General features: G+C 41.4%; 1 protein-coding gene across 1 annotated transcript; it reads right to left on the bottom strand.

The window, feature by feature from the left end:
- Window positions 1-9,166: 9,166 nt before the first annotated feature.
- Window positions 9,167-12,060, bottom strand: LOC111227104 (peripheral myelin protein 22-like). The gene is made up of 5 exons (XM_022752504.1): window positions 11,903-12,060; window positions 11,004-11,116; window positions 10,705-10,798; window positions 10,442-10,582; window positions 9,167-10,309 (listed from the first exon to the last, which is right to left on the bottom strand). The coding sequence occupies exons 2-5, from the start codon at window positions 11,079-11,081 to the stop codon at window positions 10,152-10,154; spliced, it is 471 nt and encodes a 156-aa protein (XP_022608225.1). The 5' UTR covers window positions 11,082-11,116; window positions 11,903-12,060; the 3' UTR covers window positions 9,167-10,151.
- Between the last annotated feature and the right edge of the window lie 391 nt (window positions 12,061-12,451).

Genomic DNA, 12,451 nt, shown 5'->3' with positions numbered 1-12,451 from the left:
GACATTTGAATTGAATTGTGCCATAATTAGTGTATGAATTGGTGAGTTATTGCCAAAAACATGTTTTGTGAGGTCACGGTGACCTTTGACCTTTGACCACCAATTTCTAATCAGTTTACTGCTAATTTTTTCAAGGTGGTCTTGAGATATCACATTCAAGAGGCCAAAACTTGAGTCAGAGTGAATGTTTGTGCCAAATGTGAAGAAATTCCCTCAAGGTATTAGTGAGATATCACAGTCACATGGCCAAAACTGTGTTTTGTGAGGTCACCTTGACCTTTGACATTTGACCACCAAAATCTAATTAGCTCAGCCTTGAATCCAAATGAATGTTTATGCTAAATTTAAAGAAGTTCCCTCTAGGTGTTACTGAGATATCGCGTCCCTGAGAACAGGATGGACAGACATCATGTTTCTGGCTCTCGCCAGCATGGAAGCATAAAAATATTCTCCCTTGTGTTGGATATACTTTTTCTCCATAAATACAGTGAATAATAATAATTATAATTCAGTTACCTTGTTTAAAATGCTTAAAATTACATCTACCCCCTCCAAATGAGGACATTTTTGCAGCACTATGTCACCATGTCTAACTTCATATAACCCACAACAGGCATCCTGCAACACCCACAGTGACACACTTCAGTGTTTTTCAGCAGGCTGCACCAAGATCAAACAGACTTTGGTGAGCCACAGCCGTCAGGGTTGGTGCAGCTCCACTCACCACTCATCTTTAGCGGTGGTTAAAGAGGACCTGTGAACCCTTGCAGGCTTTAACATGAGGCTGCTGCGGTCCGGCCATCTGGATGGAGAGGAGCCACAAACGCTGGACATGAAATGAGGCGAGTACTGGCCTTGTATGCTTGGGTTTACATGTGAGGTTATAGTACAGCCAGCACGTGCACCCTGCCTGTTTTTAATTATCACAAAGATTTATGAGAGGCTTTATGAGACCATCTCATATTCATAATAGTCAAAATAAAGATAAGATTTTAAAAGGCTAACCCATTAGTGGCCAAAGGAATGTGTTAGTGACTGTGTTTACCTCTGTATGTTTGTCTCAGCTGAGGGCCAGAGCCAGATTTATTACACTTGTTGTCTCCATGGGAAATAGGGGGCAAAGATATGAACATGTGTGACATACAGTCCTGTCCTTGTGTAGTCCTTCTATCTCACATTGGGAAACAATGTTCTTTTCTGATTAAGGTGGGACTGGGAAGAGAAACGACTGCTCCTGTCAATATGTTTTTGCTGCACTGTTTTGTTCTTTATGTGCTCATGTGTGTAGTGTATAAATCAGTGTATATGCACAAGCTGTTGCTGCAGCCAATTCTTATATCACGTTATATTTTCAGTGCATCGTGTTGAGTCCTTTTCTTCTGTTGATATATCAATTCAAAAAACATTTTTGAACAAAGTGAAGTGTGTAATATGACCTGTGATGACAAGGGCTTACGAGTTGTTGTGCTTCACTGGGAGGAAGAACAGCTTTGAGGCCATGTCAAGTCCGTACTTGACCACTGTGCTCCACCCCAGGCTTTACTGCAAACAAATCCTCATGCAACCCCAGAGCTTCCTCCCATGAATCCTGCTTTTTATGACCCAGAAGTTTACTGTTGATGTTTGCTCCACCACTGGTCATATGTCAGAGGGAGGGGTGAACTCGACAAAACGAAGATGGTGTGAACTTTGGTGCTATCAAAAGGCTTCTTGACACCTTGACAGCCACATATGGAAAAAATCTCATATTAGTGCACATGTACACTTGATGTGCCAGTGGAGCTGTAAAAACACTTGTTACTTCTGTCAAAGACAGCAGGATATCTACGAGGGTTATTTCTGACAAAATGTTTAACATATTTTTTTCCCATCTTCTGCTCTTTATTCAGCAAATGGATTCTTCTTGGAAGTTTTAAGTAACAATGGTAAAGTCGCTTTACCCTTTACCCTGCACAGAGGACACTGAGAGGTAGACTTTAATATGTTACTGCTACCAAGTGAGGCGGAAACAATTTAATTTATTCAGTTTTTTTAGTTCATCTCCAGCCAAGTTTACTGACATCTGAAGAACATGCATTTCTAAAGGTGGGGGTCTGTCTGTCCATGGTGTAGCCTTTTTTTATTGCAATTTTATGTTTTCATTTGTGATCATATATATATAATATATTCATATCATGCAACATATAGCTGTGAGAAAGTACGTCTATGCTTGTCCTAAATTCAGACTTTACTAACAAAAAAGAAAAGACAAGACAGATGATTGTCCACAGAGCTCTGGTGACACAGGGCTCCATGCTTGGCTTCACTGGCCAATCATAAGCTCTGTGTCTGCAGGTTGAGCGGTTAACCTGCTTATTAGCTGATGCTCTTTATGATATGGCTAATGCTAACCATTGTGTGCTGTTGACACTTGAGGCTTCATAAGATATCAAAAGGCTTTTGAAGTCCTACATTTCTAAAGAATGAGCAACCAAGCTTATGATTTAATAAACAAGGGATGTTTATAGATATATAGAGAATTTATGTATAAGGCATATACAGTATATCCCAGTATCCAGCAGTATAAAGGCATATGTGAGGTACGTGCCAGCTGTGGGGAGGGTGCGGCTGTTTACGGGAGAGGCATGTTTTGTTGAAAAGTGTTTAAATGTTTTCTTGCTTAACCACAATTCGCTCACCAGTTCAGACTTTTCCAAAACACATTTATGGAGTTCACAGCACTGTGTGGGCCTGGGGCAGTTTCTCTGCCTGACACCATCAATGAGGAACTGAACAAGAGGCACTTAGAGGCACGTTTGAATTAACCTGGCTTGTCTCCGTTAACTATTATTTTGACACAGGCTGCGTAATAGAAAATGCGTTGTTTTCTAAAGACACTTCTTCAGGGCGAAGCAGCGGTTTTCAACAAATCACATCTCTTGAAGAGCTTCGAATAAGTGGCAGATCATAAATTTACTTCACAATTTCAACGACAGATTCTAATTGTTAGGTGGAACGTGAGACTGATTGACTTACACAAGAGTCACAGATATGATTGTTTTGATCCTATATCTATATATATAATCATGTTAACTCAAATTATTATCATATCATCATGTGCTCAAATATTTAAAACTAGAGCTGTTAACCCGTAATATAGTGGCTAAATTGAGATATCATTATTCAGATAATTAAATAATATCCCTCCCCAGGCATGATTGTATAATTATCTATTGAAAGACTTAATAGAGGAAGATATTGTTGCACACTTCTGATTGAAATCTTAGTCAAAGAATATGCATCCATCCCTCCATAATCTTTTTTTTATGAAGTTTTATATACACAACAGAGCAGACTTGATTCTGGCCTACACCCCTAAACCTCCCATCTCTGCTGTGGGAAGTCTGGGTCATCATCAGTGATGCAGGTCTTAGTATATCCAGACTGGTCTGGGTTTGCTCAGGGTAAAAGTAAAGCGATCACAGAGCAGCTGTTGGGGCTCTTTAGTCTGGAGGTAACGTGACCGGAGGAGTGATCAAGACATGGAGCAGGTCATTAGACGGGACGATGGAGTCACTGTCAATATTTGCACTACGCAGACGTTTAGGGGAACCCGTTAACCCTGTCTGAACCTGGGATCCGTACTCTATAAGCAGAGATTTCTCTCTATTCACTCTGTCTTTCTAGTTTTCTCTTTTTCATCTGAACATTCTCACTGACACGGTTAACTGTGGGATAACAAGATTTAGACTGGCTGCTTACAACCGGGATCCCTTAGTATTTACAGGTTCATGCCAGCAGCTTCAAAAAAGGTCTTCTGGCCTCCGTGCTGCTTACATTGTCCAGTTTCTATCGCATCAACACTCTTTAAAGCACTGTTTGGGAATTCTTACTCATACACTCCAAGAGTTGAATTTGCAGATAGGAAGTAAATTCTTTACTACTTTAGATCTCATAAAAATAAAAGCACATTTAAGTCCAGTGGAGGGTGAGATAATAAGATAAGATGATAAGATATACTTTAATAATCATTTTTTTAAATACCTGTTTTGCTGTCACGCTCAGTCAGGCATTGTCAGTCACTTTAAGAGTGGAAAAAAAACACACAGAAGCAATTGAAACAGACAATAACAAAGCTCGTAGCTCATGGGGTGGTCTTAATAAGTGGACATGGCTATAAACAGGGTAGCAGATGTGCTTTCTACAAGAAACCTTTGGGTTCTCTTGCAGCAATATATTTTGGCCTCTGTTAAATTTTCAGGTGATGACAAATTTTATGAGGATGAACTGAATAAACTTAACCTGGCTTGCAGTGATGGAGCTGGATTTTACTGCTGACCAATCAGAATGGCCACAGAGTCAGACAGACAGATCTGTTTGAGCAGATAGGATCTGTTACCTCCCTACCTGTGTGTAAGCAACAATCTCATACACCCTTTTTTTTTTTTTCTCAACGCCAGGCAGTGGAGTGTTTGCTAAGGGTGTAATTCTAGCTTTCCTTGTTCTAGACTTCAGCAGCCACCAGGATTCTGATCATCAGTCACTAAAGAGGGGCATCCAGGCTGGGAAGACAAACAAAGACACCTACTCCAAACACTGTGAAATCCACCAGGGAGACTGGGGCCACTGGCCAGGGTCAGTGAGGTTGAAATAACACAGCTACTTCAATTTGACCCCCCGATTAGGCCACAAGCGCCATCCTTCATTTGATCTGCCAGTAGATATCACATCCACCACTCAGGCTTATTTAGCTCTCTGACAGATGAGTGGCTGTAATTGGATCTATGTATGCATATATGTGACTGTATCTATCAATCTATCTATCTCAGGAAAACCAATAAAGGCACAAAAACAACAATAGAAATATTCACAAGATGCTACTGTGCTGTATTCTGAATTTAAATGTGCCAAAATAGGGTTTGCTGAGTTTGTTGAATTTATATGAAATTATTAATGTGCAGCAGATACAGTCAAATACATTAAGGCACTAATTCTGGGTGGATTTCTTTCTGTCACCCTCTAAGTCTGCCTTAATGTGAACCATCGGGCAGTTGCCTGGCATTTAATAAAGAGACTTATGTCATAGCAAAAACATATTTTCACATCCGCAGCCAAATATCAAATACATTTAATATCCTCATTTTGGGGGAGATCACCCCTTCATTTAGGCTATCTGTGAAGAGAGGAGACTTTCTCAACAGTACAATTTTTTCAAATCATTTTTGTGCCACTTTTGTGTGTAATTATCCTCATGTGCCTGAATGTGCAAGCTCTCACAGGCTCTCTCAAATTATCTGCATATTTTCATCTCCGTCTCAAATGTGGGAAGCGTATTTGAAGCCCATAAATGGATCAGCAGCCGTGTAACCGCTGCTCCATGTTTCCCCACAGTGATGCATCTCGACACTGTCACACTGCTCTCTAATTTGGAGGAGCTTTGCTCGGGCCTGAAACACCAGAGAGCGGCAAGACATTCTCCAACTCACTGTTGTATAATTAAAGGAGAAATGTTTGCCTCTGTAGCCTTGTCACACCAGTATAGAAAACCCTTGTTAGCCACCAGTGCTGGATTAGAAGGTCTTTGTAGCTGGCTAGTGGCCACACAGTGTTTGAGTGTGTCTTAAGTAAGAATATGAGATCTGTGTGTGTGTGTGTGTGTGTGTGTGTGTGTGTGTGTGTATGACAGGAGGACAGGCACACAAGAATATTGAGGGAAACACCATACTGAGACACCAAATGTTAGCACCACTTCCCAGCTTCCTCCCTGATATTTATGAAACCTGATTTAATGTGCGCAAAAATAGCAGTGAATAATTGATTTTTTTTCCTCCTTTTCTTCCTTGCAACCACCTCTCGTCACACTCAACGATTATGACTGGTTGAGTCTTGCAGCTGGCACTAAATTATTAATGACAAACTGTTTTAATTAAGTCTCAAGTTACAGGAGCTTGTTTTGAATCAAATATTACTCAGGGTCACTTGGGATGAGTTAATACACATTGTGGCGCAGTTTTTTAAACTTTAATCTAAAACTTCAGTGAAAATGTATTCCTGTTTTTTTTTTTGTGGTCCATATTCTGTGTTGAAGTTTTGCATTCAATAACTTGTAGCTCTGTTGCTCCTGACAGCTCCCTGCTGCAGGAAAATGTTTCACATCTGTGCCCTGCTCTCTTCCGTGGAAATGAAGAGCATGAGGGATGGATGATTTAGTGTTTGTGGGATTCTACTCACACTCATAATTTAGATAGAATGCATTTATGTTCGGTATTAGTGTGTTTGTCGGTTAGCGGTGCGTGTATGTGTTTGTGTGGGTGTGCGGATCCATATGTGCAGCCATTAGCTTTTAGGTACTTATGTGTAGGAATCGGAAAATGTTTCTATATGAAGTGGCGAAACAGCTATTATTGTCATTCTCCATATATATTTTCATGTGTCCCTGTGAGTTTCAGGCAGGAAATGGAGCTGGGAGATTCCTGTGCATGTCGGGGGTCTGAGGAGGATGCTAGTGGCAGGATTTAACGGCAGGAGTCATGGGTCAAAGGTGCCTCTAGGTTCCACATCTGCAACTTTGCCCAGATCCTGTCCAGGATGCTGTCAAAGTGGGCAGCCAGCCGCACTCTAATGTGTATTAGCAAGACAAAGGGAGTGGAGAGGGGTAGGCATAAGATGGGCTTTGATTTCTCAGAGATTTATGGGCGTGATGAAATCAGCTTTGAATAAACTGGGCTTGCCCGTTTTCTCTGTCGTTCAGCTACATCTGAAGGCTCCAGGGCTTGTTCTGGGAGACAGACACCCTGCATAAAAAGGCAACAAATCTAAAGCCAAAGAAGAGAGGAGGGCCGCAGCTTCCTCTGAAGTCCTCACATGTCCCATTCAGGGACTCATCAGCTGGCTGCAGTCCATTGTACGTGCTGCTTCACGACCATTACTCCCTCTCCAGAGAAATTCCCAACCATAGGCCTATGGAAATGATCCTTATGTGTTCCTGGGATACCAAGAAAGCACTTGGCTGCCTCCATGTAACTGTCCTTGGCTGTTATTTTGTTACAGTTTACCGCTGAAGAGAGTCAGACGTGTCAGCGAAATACCCTGATCTTTGTCAGCATCATCAACTTTATCTAGTTAAACTGTGTTGATGTATGTATACAGCCAAGTACCCAGAGGATAGTGATGAGGGTGGCCTCCTTTCAGTCCCCTCTCCCCCATCCTGCATGTCCTGCAGTAAATACTAGTGCCCCCCAGTGACCCTCCCAGTGATAAATAACCCTTAAGGTTAACTACGTTTGAAATGGAGCTGTGAGGCCATTATAGGCCTCCGGAGTTTTCTTGACATCCCCAATATGTTATCTGTATGCCCAGGGACTTTTACCACTGCAGCATTAACTGGCCTCTCCTTTGTGTCAGGATTGATGAAGTTAGGAAGAGCTTTTTCAATCAACAAACCTGAAAACGAGATTTTAATCTTCCGTCTTCGCGTTCAGCAGCCGCAATGAGCTGTTGCACGAAATGCACGTAGGTTGCATAGGATGTGTCCCATGTTTGTGTGGCGTAACATGCTGCATGTGTGCATATGGGTTTGTGCACAGATGGTGCTGGGTAGTATGTGAACTAATGGTGATGGTACCTTGGTGTAGGTTGGTGTTTATCTTTCGTGGCTGCCGGTGGTATCTGTGAAAATGTCTGGAGCCTGGAGATGCTCTGATTCATGTCATGGAGAAGTAACGCAGAACTGACATGAAACTTTGAGAGCATTAAAGTAAAGCAACAACAGTTCAACTGATCTGATCGTCATGTACAAAGGTAGGGTAGCTACAAAAATAGAAAGGAAAGGAAAAACGGTGCACTTTTTCTAAATATAAAAATATCACCATGTATCACCGTGCAGCACAAACTGAGCATTTTTAATCTGGGTTAGATGGATAACACAGCGCTCAACAGTCGTTAAACATCATGTGCATATACTGTACTGAGTTCTGTATGTTTGAGCGCTGGCAGCCATAAACTTTTTCTTCTGATGTGAAGTATAAGACATCTTTAAACTTCTTTTGATCAAAGGCAGAATCCTATTTCAATAATCCACTGTGGTGTCAACTTCTGAGAGGGAGCATAAGAGCAGATTAGTGTCATGTTACCCCAGTATTGTATATACTTTAAATAGGAAACAGAGTTGGCTGCTCGGTATGAGAGAGAAAACAATGTATCCTGCACCATATGTCTCAAATAACAATCTACACAGTTTTGGTTATTTTATGAAAACCTTCAACACAGCACTGTGGAGTTAACGGTTGTTTAGACTACAAAAGTATGTTGCAGTCGCCACCTAGTGGAATTATAAGTAATGAGAGCCTCAAAATATTTTCTTATTCTCATGAGCAACAACTGGCTGGCTGTTTATACTGTAACGCAGTTAAAAGGATAATATATAGACCTGAAGGTGATCTATTCAATCAGTCTAACTAGAAATACTAGAACAAGTGAAATGAACCTTCCCTTGACATCTAATGGTGATGTAATGATAGAAATATGTGGACCACTGTATGACCTGGGCTTGGGTTTGGTACATGGCTGCTCCGGTGTTTCTGTAAATAAAAAAATCTTAATAAAATTAGCAACAAAACACACAGTCTGGATGCTGAGGAGTGAATAATTATATACATTTAAGGCAAGTGAAAAAATATTTTAGCCATTATTAATTTGAAAAGTTAGAAGTCTCTGTCTGTCAAGTCATGAACTTAAACTTTTCAAAGGTTTTGATTTACTGGATAATTTGAGATCTACTGGTTTCCTCTCTAACCTGGATACTGAATATATTAATCTGGCTATATTGTGCACAGGTGTTTCTCCAGGTTCATCACCAAATATCTAAATGTTTCCCTCAGGTGACTGACAGGGTCCTGTGAGTGTTTTGTGTCATATCCCCACCATGTGGTCAAATCTTGCTACTACAAGGTCAGTGTTGCATGCTGGTACTAGCAAACGACAAGAGGTATTGGCTAGTCCCAGCCATACCGTATTCTTTAATAGCACATCCACCTTGAGTTCAGAGTATGAATACTGAACAGGAAATATCAAGTCCAAATTTCACATGGTGTGTATAATAATAATCAGCCTAAACTGCACATGGTTCATCTGAGCAGCTTCTGTAAAAGAAATGCACATCACTGAACTTTTCAGCAGTGAGCAGAACTAATTTCAAAAGGTTTATTTAGAAGAATACTGACAATAATGGAAACTTGGGTTTGTACAAAGCAAATTAATCACAGGACACGACACACTTGCAACACAAAGTAAGCTATACATTTCAAGAGTAGTAGATAAAAAAGCACCATTTTTCAAAACTAGATTACAAAATGCAAAACATTTTTTATTTGGCATATCAAGTACAATGATAATTCAGAAAAACTTCATGGGTTTATTTAAACTTATTGGTGTTTTTTTTTTTTTAATTTCTGAGGATTTACTCATTTCCTTCAAGAAGAACACATATATTCTAAGTAAGGCACATGGTTCAAAGCATTTGACAAAAACTCAAAACAAGACAAATCAGTCACAAAAAAAAAAAAAAAAAAAAAAAAAGCTTGATACTCTGGCAGTTGAAGCGGCTTCTCTTTGGCACAGCTGCATGACTTGTGAGAGACACAAACTCTCTATCACAAAATTGAGCATGACAATGTTAACTTGACAACACTATGTACAAAATGTATGTAAAAATGTTATAAATATGTCTAAAAACCACAGACACTATGTACATCTTTGTACTAAAGAAGGGCAGGATTATTCGTTGTTGTTACCACACGTGATGGAGTTGTGGAAGTCGGGTGCTGCCGTGCAACAAAAGTCAACATGTCACCAACACGTTTCTAAACACATTACGAGGACACATCTGTCACCACAGGAAATGTAGTTTTTGTAGTGTTTGTTAAAACTCACACATCAGACTTGTGCGATATGTGTTAGCATATGATGGGAACATAATGGACACTGAAATACAGCAAGTAGAGATCCCCTGCAGTGATACATATCTCCTTTTTGTGTTTACAATGTTAGTGACACATGTACTTTTGCTGTACTGTTAGGATGTCAGTCTATGGTCTGTGGGCAGTAGGCACAGTGCGATGTTGTGGTAAGGGGTCTCCTTACTACCCCTCCTCTTTTCTCCCGTGCTCCTTCTCTCATTCTTTCTTCCTCAGGACGATATAAATGAGGCCGCTGATGAGACAGAGAGGGAAAGCTACCCAGGCCAGCACGTAGGCGTAACCGAACTGTGTATCGGAGCCCTCATCTGGACTCATCACAGTGTAGATGATCGCCGCGCACATCACAAACAAACCTAGGGGGAGAGACGAGAGGAGAGGAGAGGTGAGGCGGATCTGAAAGGAAATCTGAAGCAGATGATCTCACCACTCCACCCACGTGTGCTCAGGGTGTGACCTGTCAAGTGTGCTGATGAAGTCATACTCACTTGCCAAGATCTGGAAGATGGCGGTGAAAAAGAAGCGTCCGCCCTTGACCAGTCGGAAGAGCTGATACACAAACGCGATGAGGGAAAAGAAGCAGAAGAGCAGGGACAGGATCATGAGGGCTTGCACCGCCTGGATCCAGTCTAGAGGACATGCAGAAAACAGAAGAGAACGCGAGTTTAAGCACATTCATTACTTTCCGATGACAATGGCAATAAAAGGCACATAGCATCGTATAATTTGCTTTTCAGGAATGCTGACAAACCTTCATTGCTGGCTGGCTTGCAGTGGTAGCCTCCACTACTTGACAGGCAACTGTACCATAGATCTGTGCTCCTATCCCCACCTACAGTCCAGGCCTGGTCAACACAACAACACAGAGCCATTTCAATACATAGCAGCATCCACAACAGGAGCTCAGGGCTAAAATCGCCAACAGCAATAACAGTGGATGATCATACAATAAAGCAGCTGGAGTGTGTGCTCATTTATTCACATCACAGCCGTGCTCTACTGTTCCTTTTACAAAGTTTAAAAGTGAAGTGAGAGAAAAGTTGAACTTACACTGGCTGCTGTTGACACAATGAGCAGGATGAGAATGACTAAGTGCAAGATGAGCACTCCGAGCAGGATGAGCAGCATTTTTTTTCCGTTTGTTTTTTTGTTTTCAAGTAGATCTAGAGGGATACAGGAGACAGAAGAAGTCAGTCCACATGAATTTACCACAACACCAAATCCCAATGTTAGGTGTGCAGCTCAATATCAGCTCATCTCGACTCCAGATGGCGCTGCTTCCTCACTTGTGCGCCGACCGCAATGTTTACCTCAATGTGAAAGTATCCCCTTACATTCTAACGTAGAAAGAAAGAAAGAACTATAATTTCTTCCCGATGGAGCTCAACTGGTCAATGTTGAGTTTCAAGTCAGAGGCTGTGGTAATGAAACCCAATCGATTCTGAAGTTGATTTTGCTACGGTGAACTTTTGATCCATTTACAAGGTCCAAATGGGTTAATTACAAGTCGTTAGTTTAAGCGATGCATGTTTGCATATTAAGTGAAAGGGGCTCTGGGGAAAAGCTTTGGCGGGAACCTCCGTAGGGTCGATATGAGTAAGAGAGCGAGACTCATTCACGGCTAATCAATGCATGCTGCTGGAAAACAAACTCAACCCATCTGCGTGAAAAACATTCCAGCGTAGTGCCGCCATGCGTGCGCCTCCACCTCTACCGACCTATAGCCTCTTAATCTACAGAGTTTCTACACCTAAAGCGGCCGTAGTGAGGTAAAGCAGCGACATATGAGACATGGTTGCTTATAAGCGTCATATAAGAAAATCCAAAGTCGATTTAAAGTCCAAGAGTGACGTCCTGCAGTATGAGGGAGGGGGGGAAAGTCACTGAAAAAGTCAGGTGACTGACAAAAACGAAAGTTAAAACGCTCCAACACATAAAGTCCAACTTACGGGGAAAGGCAAAAGCAAAGAGGTTTGATTCCGTGCAAAAAATAGGGGTGGGAGTGCTGAAGTGAAGAGCTGGGGGGAAGTTTCTCCAAGCTTCTGCTTCTCTCGACTCTCTCTCTGTCGCTACTATTCCAGATGTGGCTCACACACCCCAGTCAGTCTCTTTCTCCGCCTGAGAACACCGCCCTGCAGGCCCTGCACGTCACCAGAGGCCCGCTCCAATTTTTTTTTTTTTCTTTCTTCCCGTGGTAGCCTATCATCTGGATTACACTAAAGTCCAGAGGATTGTATGGAGTATCCTATGGTATTATTGTGCAAACCGCAAAGCCTTAAAAATTCATATGTAAACGCATGGGCGTCGGTCTCTGCACATATGCCCTTAAAAACACTCATTATTTCACACCTACTAATAAAACAGCAATTTGACATAACCTGTTAAATTCCAGCGAAGCCTTTTTGAGCCTATGGTGCTGAGTAAATTAACATGTGTTATCAGTGTCATTTATAGCTGTGATGTATCTTTATGGTGCCAAGGTTTTTACTATTTAAATG

Source organism: Seriola dumerili, unplaced genomic scaffold, assembly GCF_002260705.1.
Source record: "Seriola dumerili isolate Sdu_G_001 unplaced genomic scaffold, Sdu_1.0 BDQW01000169.1, whole genome shotgun sequence".
NCBI classification, from domain to species: domain Eukaryota; kingdom Metazoa; phylum Chordata; class Actinopteri; order Carangiformes; family Carangidae; genus Seriola; species Seriola dumerili.
Note: the sequence above shows the minus strand (reverse complement) of the source record. Positions and strands in the feature narration are given on the sequence as shown.

What these genes read in the sequence shown, in the direction of transcription:
- LOC111227104 (XM_022752504.1), bottom strand. Translation starts at nt 11,081, where the DNA reads ATGCTGCTCATCCTGCTCGGAGTGCTCATCTTGCACTTAGTCATTCTC. An exon ending in CAAGCCAGCCAGCAATGAAG is followed by an intron (nt 10,583 to 10,704) that starts GTTTGTCAGCAT and finishes CATGTCCTCTAG; the next exon opens with ACTGGATCCAGGCGGTGCAA. An exon ending in CATCTTCCAGATCTTGGCAA is followed by an intron (nt 10,310 to 10,441) that starts GTGAGTATGACT and finishes CTCTCCCCCTAG; the next exon opens with GTTTGTTTGTGATGTGCGCG.